This window comes from Hesperophylax consimilis, chromosome 6 (assembly GCF_061612785.1).
Source record: "Hesperophylax consimilis isolate HC1 chromosome 6, BYU_Hcon_1.0, whole genome shotgun sequence".
NCBI classification, from domain to species: domain Eukaryota; kingdom Metazoa; phylum Arthropoda; class Insecta; order Trichoptera; family Limnephilidae; genus Hesperophylax; species Hesperophylax consimilis.
In genome coordinates, this window is record NC_142841.1 from 728193 (window position 1) to 746704 (window position 18512).

Consider the following 18512-nt stretch of genomic DNA (forward strand, 5'->3'; position numbering starts at 1 on the left):
GTCATATTATGGAGGCACATCTACCCTTATCCAGTCATAGTGCTTGTAAACCCTTATATCTATATCCCGTCTATCTGTACCCTCTTCGTAACGCTTTGTTGGCGTTAAGAACTGGTTTCATTAGCGGAAGTGGAACAAATCTGCAGTTTTTCAAAAAGAATATGTCATTCGTTTATTTACATGTAAAACAGTCATTTATTAAATATGAATAAATAATTTCAAAATTAAATTTATTATAACTCGTTGATCTCCTTCAACTAGGTACCTTTCCCGATCCGCCCCGCCTCGCATCTGCCGCTAAAACATGAAAAAACCTCACCCCATGAGCTCGGGTATCCCCGCTAATTCACTAAAAGTTGCGGAGCACTTGGGGTGACAGAAGTTTTTGTTATCCAATACAATATTACCGGGACGGCGTTGACTATATTGATGATAGCCAACCTTCGACAGGAACCAAAAGACATTTCTATTTTTAATTAGATAATTACCAGTGTGGTATATTTCAAATGGAAGCAATCATTTAACTTTTATATTATTTGTATGAAAAAATAATAAAGACTCTTCGCCTCGCCTTCACAATTTTTGTACAGTATTTTTGTTTGCCTATTTCCCCTAACTAAATTCATGACATATGTTCTGTCTAATGTTTTCTCAGATTATTTATCTTGACAAATAAATCAAACATTTACGCCTTTATTCAATTTATAGTTCACAAGTTGTGTATTCAATAGTACTAAGGAAGAAATAATGTTTCAACATTCAGGGATATAAAATGTTTTTATACGCGTGATATATCTGTAGACTGAAAGTAAACAGTTTTCAATAGCACTTTTCGTTTATTGGCCTTTGAGACCAGAAAACTTCATGGAATACGTAAAGCAACAAAACCATTTTTTCTTCATTATATGGGCGGAACATAGTTGAAAAATTGGCAACAAATTCCCAACTAAAAATAAAATAAAACACGTTGTATATTCATAATTTTATTACAATATTCATATTGCTTTTGTGAGAATATGAACAACAGAATTGTAAAACAATGTTAAATTTTTTTTCGAATGATAATAAAGTCACATCAAATTTTTTGGTTAAGTAACAATTCAATATAAATATTATGATAACTATTATTTAAAAAAAATATACATGATCATAAAAATGAACACCATGAATTCATAATCGACACGAATTCTTGTTGAAACCTTTAAGGATTTGTTTTGTTTCATAAATAATTTCGATTTACGTTTTAAAAGCTTTTACAAAAAACGTTTTACCTGGAAGGTGGTAAGATACCTTTTATATCTTTGTGGATATATTCTGTTTGATCGGAAAATAGGGGAATCGGTGAAAGGTAAACACACTTTAATTCAGACGCTTTTCAGGAAAGCGTGAATTTCAGCGCTTGCGAAGCATTTAAGAAAACCTATTTAAAATCACACGTTTTGTGTTTTTATTTATCAGGAAGGAATCTGGTGCATTATGTGTTTCAGAAATTAATACTTACGTAAGTAAAGGGTAAAAAAAACAAATAATAGAAAAAAAAAATCAATATATCGCTATGTGATTGTATAACCAACATAAAGAAAATGTATGTTGTAGTAAGAGAAATTTACTTAATATTTTATAATAAAATATCAATATTCGATCTTCCTTATTTCTCAACTTCGATACATTTGAAAAGTTTCCAGTTGATTCGAGTAGATATAAGATATATTTATTTAGAAAGTTTTGATCGAAATCTGATGTACATATGATACATTCATAAGGGGCGGGAGAAGGAAGGTGGTGGAGGGGTGGTTTTTCGAAATCTCATGCAAAAACCTTCCTCTTGTTTTGAAGGTCTGAAACTTTGCATAAACATACTCACCCACAGACACTCTTTTTATATAATATAAAGAAAATATATGTCTTTGTTGCTAAATTCTTCAGTATATAATATAGCACTTATAAAAATTGCATAATACAATCACATTCTTCCAGAACAAACTCATTCCTAAAAGTGACGACATTTAAATATATCACGGCTTGTGTTGATAATACGTCCACATAGCGATATTTTACATTTACATTTTAGTTATATGTCCTATGTAATTGTTAGGAAAACAACAAGGTTTTACAACTGCCCCGAAAATATTTTCATTGTAGTAACGAACTATAAAAAACGAAGTTTTGCTGTCTTGAAAAAATAAAATGTTTGAATGATATAAGTCTACAATTATTCATCACCAGCACATCGAGATGAATATATTTTTACGTGTAAATTGTCTTTATTTATTTACAATAAAGAATAAAAATACTTTAAATTAATTAATAAAATTACGCGGAGTAACAAAATGGTCTTATCATTAAACATTTTATCTATTTTACAGTGTGTCCCAAAACTACGAATATTATAATATTAGTTGGTGAATATTTTAAATAAACTACTAATTTTTTTTTCACTTTAAAAAAATGAATTAACGTCCTGACACGTGATTGATTTTCCAATCAGTTTAATTTGTTAATAATTTACTAAGTTTAGAAAATGTGTTGAATTAACAGAAACGCTGCTAAACGATCTAATCGGCAAATCAATTAAGAACACAGGCAAAAATGTACGTTCAATTTTGTGCAAATCTCATACTTAAAATGATTAATTTTTATTTGTTAGTGAAGTCTTATGATACACTCGTATAGTTTCCATGAGATTAAATTACCATTGGTTAGAGAAGTATTATTTTGGGAATTATCGATCAATCAAAACTTAGTCTGTTGTTGAATTGACACACCCTCATCTTTGGGCAAATTACCTGATTTATAATAACCTGTTTCGAGTTAGAGCAGAAACATAGGTAAATAGTTCAGTTAAAGGAGGCATGTTTTTTTATGAATTTGGCAAAAAATAACACACTTACAAAATTTTAAAACTTCAACTTTTCTGAACCACTACATTTAATAACACAGTTGAATCAAAAACTTATACTTCGATCTTATTTTGTCTTCTAAAATAAAACATAGCATTCAAAACAGTCATCAAAATACTACAACGCAATTTTCATGCAAGTTAAATTTTTTTAATAATTTTGTGAATAATCTACACTGTACATAATAATATATTATATCGTATTTTCTTAACAATCAAACATAATAATAATATTTTTCATTAATTCCGTAATATAATTAATATTAAATTTATGATAGGTTGGTCTCATAGACTCTAAACAACATTAATTCACAGTTATTATAAAATATCTACAACACACTGTATCTTTCAGATATTGTTTTTTTACCATTTTTTTCTCTATTTACAAAAACTACGATAAAGTCCACACACGTTTCAAAATTAATGAAAAAAATTGAGAACAACAGTCAGATCCAAAGAAATTACATGATAATGTTGTAATGGTAATAATTCTAATAAGAAATATAATCTGGTTGGGCTGGTTGTTCTCGTTTTGCAACTTGTCTTTGTTTTTTGATCTTCATGTATCCTAGGACGGATACCATGATGATGAATACAACGAAACCCATACAGCATCCCACTATTAAGCCAAGTCTTCTCGTGAGAACAGACGCGAATCCCATTGAGTTATGCGGCATTATAGACTCGTTCATGAGGCTGCCTGGAAGTTCCAGAGTTACCACTGAGGTGCACTTGCTGGTGGGTGAATCCACCATCTGGGATAGGATGGATTCGCTGAACGTGTCCTCGGAGGAGTACTGGAGGCTCTCGTTCTCGGGCCTCATGGCGATGCGGGCGTTGGGGCCCGCGGGGCCTCGCATTGGCCAGTCTCCGAGGCCGAGGACGCAGATGACGTATCTGGTGAAGGACTTCAGCTTATTCAGCTTTGTGGAGCGGGCTGATGGCTCTAGAAGTTTGCCACGAATCTGAAACAAAGGATGATTTAATATTATTTTTAATTTAAATAGATTACATTTCATTTTGTTTAGTAAAATTGTGAATAGTCACGTTGATAGTAAATTAGTTAATCAATTCAAGTTTTTCACAAGGCCCGAGAAACATTTTTTCATTAACCCCACACTGGAGGCCCTGGCGAAAATAATTCCCTTAAATATTTTTGGCAAAAATTTTTACCAATAACACTGGATATTTAAATATTTCAATGTTCAGAATGTGCCGGTAATACAACGATATTGCTAAAACGCACACTGAGAAAAGGAGGTACGCCTTTTTTATCAAGATACTGTTAAAAATGATACTGCATGACTACTTCCTGATGAAATATTAGGCAATCAGAATTTATCTGAACACGTGTTCAAAGCAGGTGGTCTTTTCCGAATAGATATAATGGACTTGATGCGAAGATATTTATATTTTGACAAACACGTGTTCCTATTTCCTCATGACATATTCGTTCTTTACTAAGGACGGATGGTTTCGGAGAATTTAAACAATTCATCAAATTTCAACGTTAATTTTCTGGTTCTGTGAAAGTCCTGTTCAAGTTTTGTTGTTATATCATTATAGGCTAGTAGCTTGATAGAACTGAAATAATAACATAAAAAAATCTTTCACAAAAACTTTCACAACCCGCCCTAAGAGTTCGTTATGAAATTTGTCAAATCATTAGTTATAGGTCTCTAGTCCCGTTTTTAGTATAAGAATGTATAATTTTTCCACATGTTTAATGAATGGTTTTCTCAATGCACTTTGTACCTACCCTAGTTATTATTTTCACACGTCGTAATAAAAAAAAAGAAAAAAATCTATAAATCTAGGAGTTTTAAATATGAACACGACACAACCATAATATTATTCAGAACCTGTTACGCCTGTGACTGACCACGCTATAGGCGCGCTAGATTTTTGTGGCTTGGCCTATTTCAGCGTATCGCTCGATGTGCTAAAATTGACCACGCCATTATGCGTAGAGCGTAATGTTTCGCTTACCTTAAACGGTTTAACGATAATCTATTTATTTATCATTAGACACCGCCAGCATCGCGTGAAACCCGATGTCGCCGATTTCGGATATGAACCCCGAATAAAAAAATATCCGGGAGTTCAGAAGAGAGAAGAGCTCAATAGGAAATCGTGCAAACACTTCATTCTGAATAAAATCAAAGGGAACTCAATCATGGGAAGAAATATTGGGTAAATATTTTCGGGCGTTAAATGAATCGCGAAAGAAGTTCTGGAATGTAATTTGGAAGATAAATAATCAGTTTTAGCGGTGGAGCAGGTACATCGCCCAGTTCATACGGGTGTACGGGTGTACGGGCGTAAGGGCGTACGGGGGAAGATTATGTGTTTTGCCGGAGAACTTTTTCATGATGTCGCAATTAATTAGGATAAGGAAAATTTATCTGCCTAACCGAAGATTTGTTTGCGAGAAATCCAAATTTTAAGGCCTGTCGTGTACATGTTGTCCTTGTACAGCTTACCAGGAACCACGAGGCAATTGTTGGTTATGTTATAATACGGTCGTAAAGCAAAACAGAGAAATATACTTGTCAAATTCTGTTGCACGTCTAATATATTAATTGCACATGGTTTTAACTTATTTAATACAAGAGATAACATTTATGTGGTGGGAGATGGTAAAATATGCATTAAAGTTCCATTTTTACTCACAAAGTAAAGTCCTCAGGTAAGGAAATACGTATACATTTTAAAGTAACCCAAACTAAACACTAAATACCTATTTCGTGCTACTACCATGTGCTAATTAAACCCTCGACTTAAATACTTTACTCACAAAGTAAAGTCCTCAGGTTAAGAAATACGCATACATTTTAAAGTAACCCAAACTAAACACTAAATACCTATTTCGTGCTATTACCATGTGCTAATTAAACCCTCGACTTAAATACTTTACTCGCAAAATAAAGTCCTCAAGTTAGGAAATACGCATACATTTTAAAGTAACCCAAACTAAACACTAAATACCTATTTCGTGCTACTACCATGTGCTAATTAAACCCTCAACTTAAATACTTTACTCACAAAGTATAGTCCTCAGGTTAGGAAATACGCATACATTTTAAAGTAACCCAAACTAAACACTAAAAACCTATTCGTGCTACTACCATATGCTAATTAAACCCTCGACTTAAATACTTTACTCACAAAGTAAAGTCTTCAGGTTAGGAAATACGCATACATTTTAAAGTAACCCAAACTAAACACTAAAAACCTATTTCGTGCTACTACCATATGCTAATTAAACCCTCGACTTAAATACTTTAACATTACATAGAAAACTTCAAACAAAAAACCAGTGATGCTTTCTTAATGCTTTTCTATTCAAAAACAAAATATATGGTAAAAATATATACATAAATAAAGAAAAAATAACTTTGATATGAAAAATGGTACTTAAATGCATCTTTACCATCTCTCCGAACGTAAATAGTTGCTTCTTGTGGTATTTAAGTTGTAATAAAGTTTTGTTTAAATAATTTGTGCGTAGCGGAGTAGAGAAATTTTACTCCTGCCTCAAAACATACTCCATTTGGGGAAGTCAGAGTTTCACTCTTTCCATCTGGATGAGAGCAGTTAGAACTCTTGTACCATATTCATATGAATTTATTTATTGAGTCTTGTTTTTAATTCGTGGTGGAATTCCATTGTATGATTTGAAAATAAACAACTTTTGCACTTTGTTCCACTTATTTATTTTTACCAGGACCGGTTTCATCATGCTATGGAAATTTTCAGACTGGTAGTTGAAATTTTTATGCTACGGAATTTATACAAACTTAGGTAGGGGTACACAACATTGTCTCTATATAATGTTGTGTACCCCTGCAAACCGCCCCTGGTGAAAATAAATAAGTGGAACATAGTGCAAAAGTTGTTTAATTTGAAATCGAATTTAGTTAAAGAATAATTTATCTCAGTTTTTATCTGTCATAACTTATAGTATAATTATTTCAGTTTTACAAAGGAATGAAAAATTATACAAATATGAAGTGACGCAACGGGGAGCAAGGGAACTGGTTTCCTACTTGCCATAATATATTTGGCTCCTCTCACTTTGACTGAAATGATTTTTCCAGTAACAACAAATCGCAGACTTATTGCATGCGCTGTTCCTATATTCAAACAAGCACTTATGTATAATTCTGCAATTTATATTCATTTTTTATAAAGAAAATTTATAGAATTTTAGGTTTGATGAGAAGAATAAATATTTTTTCTCCACGGTTGCACAAGTTTGTGCTGTTTTAACCAATATATTTTTATAATTTACAGCTCTCAAGCGAACCCACATTCTCTACTTTGCTCACTACAGCTGTAGCGCATAGTTGCAGTTCTTGAATGATGTTTTAAACATTTAAATTCATCTCAAAAATAAAGTCTTTAAGCAACCAAAAGGCCTTAACGGCAGAAATTTAAATCAATAACGGATGCCATAAATGCTTTAAAAAAGAAATCTGATAAATGCAGTTCAACAATAGTTCTTAGAGAACTCCGACAGTGCAGTCGGAGACCTGATTACTCGGTGTAATGTAAAATGTACCGCTAAAACAAAAAACACTGCCGGACTAAAAATTTTTGAAAACCCTTCACTTCTATTCCATTCTATGAATATGAAAAATTAGCTAATTCCTTGTCTACATAGTTTAGCAAATGAATATATCCATTATTATAAGTTTAAAGCACACTTTTTATGTCAAGATATTATTTCTGAACATTTTTTTTTTTTTTTTTTTTAATTTATTAAAAAAAAAAATTAAAAAAAAAAAAAAATTACTTTTATTTTTATTTAAAAAAAAATTTATTATATTTTATTTTTGTTTTACTTAATCCCACTGTAAACCACTGTAATGTAAGAAATATTTTTTTGAAACCATTGTTTATAACTTCCGTACAAAATTGTAAATATTTCAATCTACCCAATGTAAAAGTCCCGTGACTTTTTAACAAATGAAAAATAAACTTGAATAATTCAATTGAAATGTCGATTTTGTCTTGTAATCTCTACTCGTCTTCATTTGAAAGTATTCCTAATGATGAACGCTTTCGGAACGTTTAGGCACGGGAATCTGTTCTAGCATTAGTGTCGATGTAATTGGCATGTTTCATGTGTAGGTTTGGAAAGGGACGGACACTTTAGGGTAAGCGAAGGCGTGCAATAGTATTGGTTAACAAAATTGGCGACGTACGGTTCCACAGTAAAATTACTTGACAGTATATCTCCTTGCATTATAATATCTTTGGGTATAACCTAAATATAATATTATATTCCTTTACCAAAATGACAGATTACAGTTTTTAGAACAGAGAAAACTATTTTGATCATATAATCAGAAAAAGATACGGTCGCATCTAGTTCCACCTTTTTCTCTTTCAAATGTTCCTTTGAGAATCGCTAATATTGTCTTCAATGATTAAATATTACAAATTTAGGTTTTACTCATAAAGTTAATGAAAAATAAAATATCTTGATTATTTTTTCACTGTAAAATAAAAATTATTTAATTTTTTTTATCATTTACACAAAAGTTTTAATTGCTTATTTAATATTTTACACTATTTTGGAAAATGTCTTGTGCGATGTAAGGGAGATAGATAGACTATATTATATACTTCTCTCTAAATCCAGGAAACACAAAACATATATTATGATAGTTGTAAGACCTTAACTTTAAGCCACAGTTGTAAATATTTATGTTTGTCAATTTAAGTCGCCAGTTTTAAGCCAGTAGGTTTTGAAATCTTAGTTGTAAGTCACTATTTATAATTAGAAATCTTAGTTGTAAGCCAGTAATATAAATTTTCTTATATGTTTATATGTACAGAGCTCTTGAGGTGATTTTTCTCAAAAACGGCGCTACACAAATCGGCCAAATACAATTTATAACTAATTTCGTGGAGTTTATTTATTGGAAAATGTTGCACAGTGGCTATTCAACCTCATCATAATTTGTTGTACCTATACAAGATGTCCCAAAACTCGTAGCATAAGCAGAAAAGTGATGCATCACATTTGGAGTCGATTTTGCAGTAAAACTACTCTTAATTTGATCTTTCGCTTTCGAGTAAATCGAGTCTGGGTTAAAAGTTTTTATGTCAAATTTTGGCTGACGGATTATTATCAGCTGTTCAATGTTTTAGAATGCTTCGAAGCGAAGACCTGGAACCAACAAATAGTTAACCCTTTGACTGCCAAAAAAGGAAAACAAAAGAAAAATAAATAAATACTCAGATCGAAAAAAAAGTTTTTTTCATTTTTTTTTGTGTCTAGAAGAGTGGTGAGTATCAAGATGTAGAATATTTCGTGTTTGTAATTATGAATATCAAAATTAATAATTAATTACAAAGATGGTTTCATCATTTCCGTATTTTAATTCTCTGTGTGATGTAGATTAAGCAGTTTCCCGCTTGTATTACAAGCTTCTGATTTCCGTTTATAATAAATGAAACTCCTGGGCGAGGAAATGAACAAACAGAAAATATGTTTACTTCATTATGCTGGTGATGCTGTGCTTATTATCAGTTTAGAAAAACAACGACCTTCGGGTCTATGAATTACGAAGCGTTTATAATAGTTGGAAGAGGGACGCTTTGCAATTGTGAACGATGAATAAGTGGATGCGTTTGTACATTCGTGAAGTATGTTTACCAGAGACGGAAAGGCTAAGAAGGATTAAGGATTCTATTGAGGAAGGACTGAATATCTTAGTCGCTAACAGATGTGAAGTCATCTATCTACATCCAAGTGCTGTTACCTACCCTAATGCACAGCAGTGTGAAACATGGAACTGACATAGAAGGGTGAAAGTAGACTGAATACTGCAGAAACGAGATCCCTGATGAGTAAGGAAACTAAAACATATGACCCATTACAAACGCGGGAATGATTTGTTTATATATTTATTGCAAAAAAATATTTTAAAAGATTTAAGGTTGTTTTAAGAGAATTGTTTTAGATTTTTTGATTAATTTAACTCTTTATCTTGGAATTCTATGTGGTGCTAGAATATCTGTTCGAGCATGTGGTATCCTGTATAAGTCGTGGCGATGACTACGCTGTTTTGCTATCGTAATGAAATTAAAGATTATCGTAAAGATTTAGAAAGGGACGCTGGTTTGGACGTGTAAAACTGGCGTACAGAGAAAATAGAGTCAGGAGAATAATTTGATTAAGAACAATTTGCAGTATCCTCCACGATTGCATAGATAAGTGTTTTCAGTAAAGAGAGACAGTAGTAATAAATTCTAAAGAGCCTTGTTATTGAATGACGCTCACCTCTGTAAGGTTTTCCTCCGCATAGTAGGCCACCTGGTACCCGTGTAGGCCCGAGTGATTCCTGCTCTGCCAGGAAACCAACACGGTGAAGGGCTGTATGTCCTGTATGGCGAGCTTCAGCACCAGTGGCTTGTCGCAGAACTGCACGGGCTCGAGGCGCAGCAGTAGCAGGCCGTGCACGGAGACGGGCTGCTCACAACGCGGTCCAGACACGGCCGACGTGCCCAGCTGGCGGCGGTGGTCACGGATCCACTCCCAGGATTCGTGGGTGTCACAGTCGCAGATCAAAGGGTTGTCTGAAAAATTGCGAATGAGTCTAATCAGTGACCGCTGTAACTTTCTCATAATCGACGCCATAACAGAAAGTGAGGTTACAACGGTGTTATCAGTTCAAAATGCACAACATTCTATAATCAAATTACTACTAAGCAAAGACACGAGTTATCAAAATTATTGTTATAAAAATCTGTAAATGTAAATGTGATGTATATTATCCGTTCATGCTATAATATTGGGGCTTAAAATTATGAAACAGCACACATCTCAATCTTAATGCAACAGAATAATGGAACACGCTCATAACACAAGAATATGTGCTCAAAATGTACTAAAATGTAAAATTTACAACAAGTTACAAAACTCAATATAAAATTGTGAACTAATTTTAGAAGGAGATATGTGCTGAAAAAATAGGTGAACGAAAAAGATTTTTTATACTAATCTTTTTATCGCTCTCTGATTTAATGTATACTTTTTACCATAAATATCGTAAATCCACGATTTAAAATAATAACGTAATATATTATGTACAGCTCCTAAATTTAAAAAATATATATGAAAGTAGATTGCTAATAAGAACCCGTTGATAAACTGCTATCTAGCAGTTTGACGGTACTGCATTGTTATAATTAATAATGTAACATAAACGAACGTGAGTCTGATGGTTGTGTGTAAACATCGATCGTGTATTCAAACTTGACATAAAATCAGTTGTTTACAAATTTATGACATTTGTCAATTAGCACAGTAGGTACTTTAAGTTTGTATGTACCAGATATCACGTGTGTTCTTTGATGATTTAAATTTATGCTCGTTTAGAACTGAGATATATAAATAATGTATTTTACTTTCAACTGGGATGCGAGTGCAAATATTTTAGTAATTTGTCTCTGTACCTGCTGTTGTGGGAAAGACAACAAAAAAGGGATTTCATGTCCTAATGTATCGAAGAGTTCATTTAGAACTGAATTTAGTTTTACTTTTAGCTAACATGTGAAATTAAATGAAATCTTAAATTTGTTTTTATGTAATGTTTTTGGTAGAAAATTGATAAAATCTCACCTTCAGTTTTCAACGTCTTGATATGTGTTTCAAGCGGCCTCAGTGAATTTAATGGGAGTCGTTCAATGTAGTTCTTGCTTATATCCAATATTTTTAATTTCTTTAATGGCTTGAATGCATCTACAGAAATTGTAGCTATCCAATTTCCTTGTATATGCAACTCGGTTAGCCCGTCCATGAACTGGAAAATACCTTTACTCAATTTGCCGATATTATTGAATGACAGGTCCAGTGTTTGTAAGGACCTCAAATCTGACGGGAACTCTTCTAATTCCCTTAAGCGATTATGAGTTAGGTTGAGTAATTTCAAAAGACCCAGTCCTTGTAATCTTTCTTTTGGTAATAATTCGATATCATTGAAACTCAAATCGAGTGTTGCTAAGTTTAAAAGTCCTCTGAAAGCTCCTGGAGAAACTCTGGAAATGATGTTGTGTCCCAGAAATAAATGCTGCAGCGAAGAAAAGGCTTCGAAGTCTTTACTCGTGACAATGCTCAAGTTTGTTCCTGTGATGTGAATCTCCTGCAGTGATGGGTATTTATGGCTTGTACTCAAGTCGTGGATTCTCGACAGTGGGTTGGTAGTAAAATTCAGCCACGTCAAAGCGGGCAAATTATACTCCGAGAGAGCTGTCATCGGCAACTGTTTGAAGCGATTACACGAAAGATCCAACCGTCTCAAGCTGTTAGAATTTTGAAAAAAGTTGGCCGGAAGAGTTGTCAACAAGTTGCCACTTATGTCAGCGGAAGAGAGATGTGTCAAATTCACCGAAGCGAATCCCGTTAAAGATGATATAGTGTTGTCGCTTAAATCCAATTGTCGCAGATTTGGCAGACCACTCACTTTGAAAAAATCTAGCGTTGATAAATTATTTTCCGCCAAGACGAATATTTCAAGGGAAGTTATATTGTACAGAGCGTAGTGCGGAAAATCTGAAAATTGATTACTCTGCAATTTCAACTCCTTCAACACACTCGTGCTGCTAAATATTCCCTTTCGCAATTCTTTCAAGTTGTTTCGGCTCAAATCGATCCTTACCAAATTTATATTCTTTGAAAACACGTTTTCCGGCAGCTGAGTTATTTGAGAGTTATCTAGTAATAGAGTTTGTAGGGATGGTAAACGGCTGAATGCATTTTCTTGCAGCTCTGTAAAGTTGTTGCTGGAGAGCTTCAATATCCTCAGGCCGGGAATATCTAGCCTCGCCAAGTCTTCGCTTTTTAAAAGATTATTTCCTAACTGCAAATCGTTCAGATTATTCAGACCTGTAAAAGCACCTTTCTCAATTTTTTCGATTGAACAATTTTTAAGATTCAATACGCGAATTGGGAGACGCCCTTGAAACAAATCTTCTTGCAAGGCCATTAAAAAGTTATTTGCAAGATCGAGTGTTCTTAGTTTCTTCAAGGCTTCAAATGACTTGGACTCAATATATATTATATTATTTTCAGATAAATTGAGTTCTTCAAGTTCATGGAGCTCGTCAAATGTTCTGTTTGTTATTCTGCTAAGATGATTTCTGCTTAAATCGAGGTATTTTAGAGCTCGCATCGGCTTAAAAGTTTCATCCTCTATTTCGTGAATACTATTATTGGTTAAATAAATGCGTTGTATCACGGATAAATCACTGAATAAAGCCCTTTTCAGCTTGGTTAGTTGATTATGTCCGAGCCATAAAATTTGAACATTGGATTGCCGAGCAAAGAAACTTTCATGAAAGGATGTGATTCTATTTGAATCTAATTGAATCGAGACTAGGGAAGTAGAACTACGTAAAAATACATCCCCCACTGTTTGCAACATGTTTCCTTGTAGATTAATGTGCTGCAGACTTTGTAAGTTACTGAAGGAGCCGGTCTCTATATCCGATATAACATTATTTTGCAAGTGCAATTCTAGAAGCGAAGGTAAGCCTGTGAATACTTCATTCCTTATTACTTCCAGTCTATTATTGTGCATTCGGATTTCTTTCAAACTCGCCATATTATCGAACGTCCCTGGTTCAATTTCTACTACCCTGTTATTATCCAAACTCAAAAGAGTCAGTTCATTGTTGTAGTTGAAAATATTCTGCGGAACTTGCGAAATAAAATTAGATCCCATGTGGAGCTGAGTGAGGTTAGTTAAAGTTGCCAAGCACTCCGGATCTATCCTCCTAATTGAATTCTGCTCTAAGTAAATTACCGTCAACATGGTCGAGTGCGTGAATGCATCGTGCGGTACTTCAAGCACGTTATTTTCCGAGAGGAACAACTCTCTCAAGTCGGGCAAATCGAGGAACAATCCTCCTATGTGATGTACATGATTATGACTTAAATCGATGGTTTTCAGCTTTTTGTTCATTCTAAACGTATCTCTATCTAAGAAGATTATCTTATTTTGACTTAAATCTAGTGATTCTAGGTTCTTGAGCGAAGCAAAACCTAGTTTGTGGATCGTTTCAATCGAATTATAATACAGAGACAGAGTTCGCAGGGACGGGCAGGATCTGAAGCAGTCTTCTGGGATTATTTCGAAGTTATTTGAACTTAAATCTAAGAAGACTAATGAATCGAGTCTCGAGTACCCGTCGTCTGGTATGGAATCTATTTCATTCCACGCTAATCTGAGCGATCGCAGATAGCTTAACCTCCTCAGAGCGGCCATGGGGAAAGCTTTTAATTTGTTTTCCGCTAGCTCCAACTCCGCCATGGAGTCTTCTAGCCCAGCGAAGGCGAACTCGGACACTTTGGACAGCTGATTGCCTTTCACGTTAAGTTTGATGAGGTGCAATCCGTACAAACTGTAGCTCGGGATTTCTTCTATTTTATTTGATTCCAACTCCAGCGAAATGAGCTTATGAAGGCCGGCCAAAGCTTTTTGCGGGATGTGTGTGAGCTTGGCGGCTACGAGAGCGAGTGACTCTAGTGATGAGCTCAGAGCCTGGAGCGCATCGTCATGCAGGTCTTGCAGGCTGGAGTGTGAAATGTGCAGGTGCGAGAGGAGCGGGGTGGCCGGGGGGAACAGGTCGGCGGTGAGGGAGGTCACCCCGCGGTCCAGCTCGTACACGGAGAGCGAGAGCACGCGGCCCCCTGCGCCCGGGGCTCCCGCGCCCCCCGCCGCCAGGAGGGACAGCACCGCCCGCAGGGAGCCAGGTGTGGCGCCGGGGCACTCCAGGAAGATTCCTATGAAGAAGACTATTATTAAAGCAGCAACATGAAATTAAAACCCAGACGATTACACGAAAGAAAGTGTTATTATTCATATACTCAGTAAAAATAAATATTTTGTGTTAAACATCTCTAAACTGGACAGCGAGCACACTAAACATAGTTTTATTTACCCTTCGAAGGCAATTCAATGGATAACTAGTACCTTTCAGAGACTGAGCCACTAGAGACGTAAAATTAGTGGAAAGTTTTCAAAGTTTTTGTTTCTATTTATTTGCATTTTGAACAGTGGGCTGTTTTAATTTTTTTTTTCCTTTCAAAGTGATTTTTTGTTTTTTATTTACTATCGGAGTGATAATTAAAAAAATACATTTTGGTAGAAGTAAGAAAAACACCATTAAGTGTACAGCAGACATAGGGTTAATAATATACCAACAATAATACCAACCGTGCAATGGCGGTGTACAACAGTATGTTATTTCAAATGATCTGCATAAGGGTAAATATACCTATAATAAATCTTCCGAGTTGTTAATTAATACCTCCCTGATTGAGAATAAGTCGTTTTTAGGGAGGGAGTGTGACGACACTTAAGTTTTAACAATTAAATAATTTTAGGAATACTATCGTACATATAAACAAAAATGTGTAAAGCATAACAGATGTCTAAAAGCTAAATATTGCAAAAATAAAAATTTTACAGACAATTTTTTTTAATACCTGTTTGTATGTATTTTATTTTTTTATGCAATAATATACCACACAACCAAATTTGTTTGACGTCATGTGTATTATAAGTTAAATTTTAAAATTTTCATATATTTTTCAGTTCGTATTTCTTTAGAAAGTTTTATTTAAGAAGACAATTATTTGTCTCATTAGTTTTAATACATTAACTGTATGTTGTATGTTGCATTACTCCTGATGGCGTATAAGCTACTAAACGGTTTAGTATCAATACCAGACATTCTGGCTAAAATAGGATTTTATGTCCCGGATAATTTCGCGCGAGGCCGCCAACACAGGCTTTTGATTCTTCCTAGGTGCAGAACTAACTTACCAATGGTGATGCCCTTGGGAAGAATCACTAGGTTAATTAACTGCCTCGCAGGAAATGTGGATATTTTCCACATGTCCTACAACGTATTTAAACGTGAAATATTATTATTCAATACTTAAAATTGTAAATCTAAATTTGAAACTTTTTTCTTTGTCCCACTTGTAAATGTACCTATTTGTTATTCACTTTTTGTAAATGTTAGTTATCGACATTGCAATGTTCTGGTTCATACTGTTTTTGCAAATAAACAATAAATAAATGTGATCGAAACCAGGACTTGCGAATACACTTTCTATTTCTACTTGTGTGCATTTTTCAAAAACATTTCGGTAAGTTAGCGGATTTAATTGTAGTATTTTTAGAATGGTTAGTCAGTTTTAGCTAGATTTAGCGAAGTTATTATTAAAAATGTTAGCAATTTTAGCTTTTTTATTGTCTCTATTATTTCGCTAATATAATAGAGACAATAAAAAATATTAGCGAAATAATAGAGACAATATGTAATTTGATTTATTTGTTTATTTTTATTACCTTTGCCAATGATGTTATTGATATCCACTTTGTCAATTTTTTTCTTAAAATTATTTTCTTTTGTATGTTTTATCAAGACTGTTAGATGGTTTCTATATTTTTTTATATTATTATAATATTATAATATGGTAAAATTGTAAGGTGGTTTTCGGGTTTGATAAAATAGTTTTACTTTATGTCTTATTGATATAATTGTTTCCATGGGTTATCCAAGGTTTTATTTTTATTTATTTATGATTCTATTTGAGTTTGACATTTTTATCTTTAGTCGCATTTGATATGTGCTTGCGAAGTATGTTTTTGAAAGTGGCTTTTTGAAAGATTTTTCAGCATCTTCGGTGCTTGAGGTTTCCTCCCAGTCCTCTAATTACTGTTTTTGTTACAGAAGTTCAATGTTTAATGTATTTATGTTATACTGCTGTATTGTAGTTCTAGAAAAAGATTTATTTTTATGTCGAAAATTACAATGCAATCAAAAATACAGAAAATGGCACTATAGAACCTAATTAAACTATTAAAGATCCATTAACTTGCAAAGTTTTCTTTACTTGGGAGTTTAAATTTACAAAAAAAAACATATAATACCTCCTTCCCGGGCTCACACAGATAATTTCATTGAATCACTGAGTTCACTGCTTGACTCTACATCTATACATAATAAGGAAGTCATTTAATGTGGGGACATAAATATTAATACTTTGGATTTGAGTAATACGAAAACTAAAAAATATATCTCTCCTTTTGCTTTTCATGGTTTTGAAGCCAATCGTCATTTCACCGACAAGTATTTCTACCACCTCGATCATATTATGAAAATCTAAATTTCAACCACGGTGAGCTGTCTTCACCACTAAATAACAGATTATGGTGTAACAATTGTAATATTGCCAAAATTTATGAACTTTTAAAAATTGAAAAAACAAAAAACCGTCACAGACAACTGTCAAGGTAAATTGAAGGAGGAATTATCGAAGCCCTGTCATCACAAAATGTTAAGACAGCATTTAAAAACAATTACAAAATGTTTAAAAAATGATTGTGTCAAAATAGTTAGTAGTAGTTATATTAAAATATATTGTACCTACATGTTTTTTTCACCCTTGTCCTAAAATCACCCTACACGTTTACTACTTTATTGAAATAGGTTTCATAACCTTGGTAGGTACCCATTATTTATGCAACAATATTGTTCTTTCAATATTCATATTACTTTGTGTAATTTTTATTATTTTATATAATTATTAACCCCGGCACAATCTACTCCTAGTGAGGTTAATAATTAAAATGTAAGCATTCATACCGCATACAAAGAAACAATAAATAAATAAATCATACATTGATAAAACTATTTAATTTGAAAGTAGATGCTTTGTTAATAAATACTAGAAGTATTTTGAAACTATTTGGTTTACACCCAAATAAATTTAATGCTTCAGAGAAGGACAGTTTAATAATGAAGAAGTAAATAACTGAATATTATATTATTTATTATAAAGAGTAAACTCCACTTTTCAACAAATCCAAACGGTTTGCTTGAACTGTTGGACTACAGGCATTGACATTGATAGGTCTTAGCCAACCCAACCTAACCTAACCTAACCTGACCCTTTTCAAATTAATGTATGAAAATCAGTGAGCTCCACATATTCCAAATGAGAAAGCTTTTGTAACCAAATCATTACACAACGGGCCGTAATTTATCTAAAAACACTGTTTTCAACGCTTATGCGGTGAAACTTAGCGGGGTGAAAATGTTACGAATATTGCAAACGTGTACATACTACTTAAGAAAATGTTGATACGCTTTTAATTTCCGTCGAGTTGATAAAGAATTTGCGCAAACTCAGGTACTATTATACTATTTTTACCTACAATAATAGGTCTGCGCCCTTGAGGTGATTTTTCACAAAAACGGCGCTATACAAATTATCAAATTATTATTATTATTATTATTAGTGACAATTATAACTACCTACTAAGTATGCACTCTCTTTAGGGTGAATTGCCTACTGCAAAAAAAAAAAAGTAATGTGTCAATTTTCAGACATTATTCGAATAATTAAGATTACAGCGCAGAATCTTCGTGAATAAAAATTTCAGGCAATGCCCGAATAAGATTACAGCGCACAATCTTTTTAAATAACGATTTCAGGCAATGCCCGAAATATTTTTTTTCAACTGTGTGTTAAAAAGGTAATTTTTCAATACATTTATTTGAATTTCGATTTTGTTATCGT

At 33.4% G+C, this 18512-nt stretch overlaps 1 protein-coding gene across 1 annotated transcript in view; it reads right to left on the bottom strand.

Annotated features, from left to right (window-relative positions):
- Window positions 1–1064: 1064 nt before the first annotated feature.
- Window positions 1065–18512, bottom strand: part of LOC149422819 (uncharacterized) — a 770637-nt gene continuing 753189 nt past the window's right edge. The window contains exons 8-10 of the mRNA XM_089632301.1: window positions 11538–14699; window positions 10197–10492; window positions 1065–3864 (exon numbers count right to left, since the gene is read on the bottom strand). Of these exons, the coding sequence (XP_089488427.1) occupies window positions 3391–3864; window positions 10197–10492; window positions 11538–14699 (3932 nt within the window). The 3' untranslated portion in view covers window positions 1065–3390. The remainder of the gene's footprint in view (window positions 3865–10196; window positions 10493–11537; window positions 14700–18512) is intronic.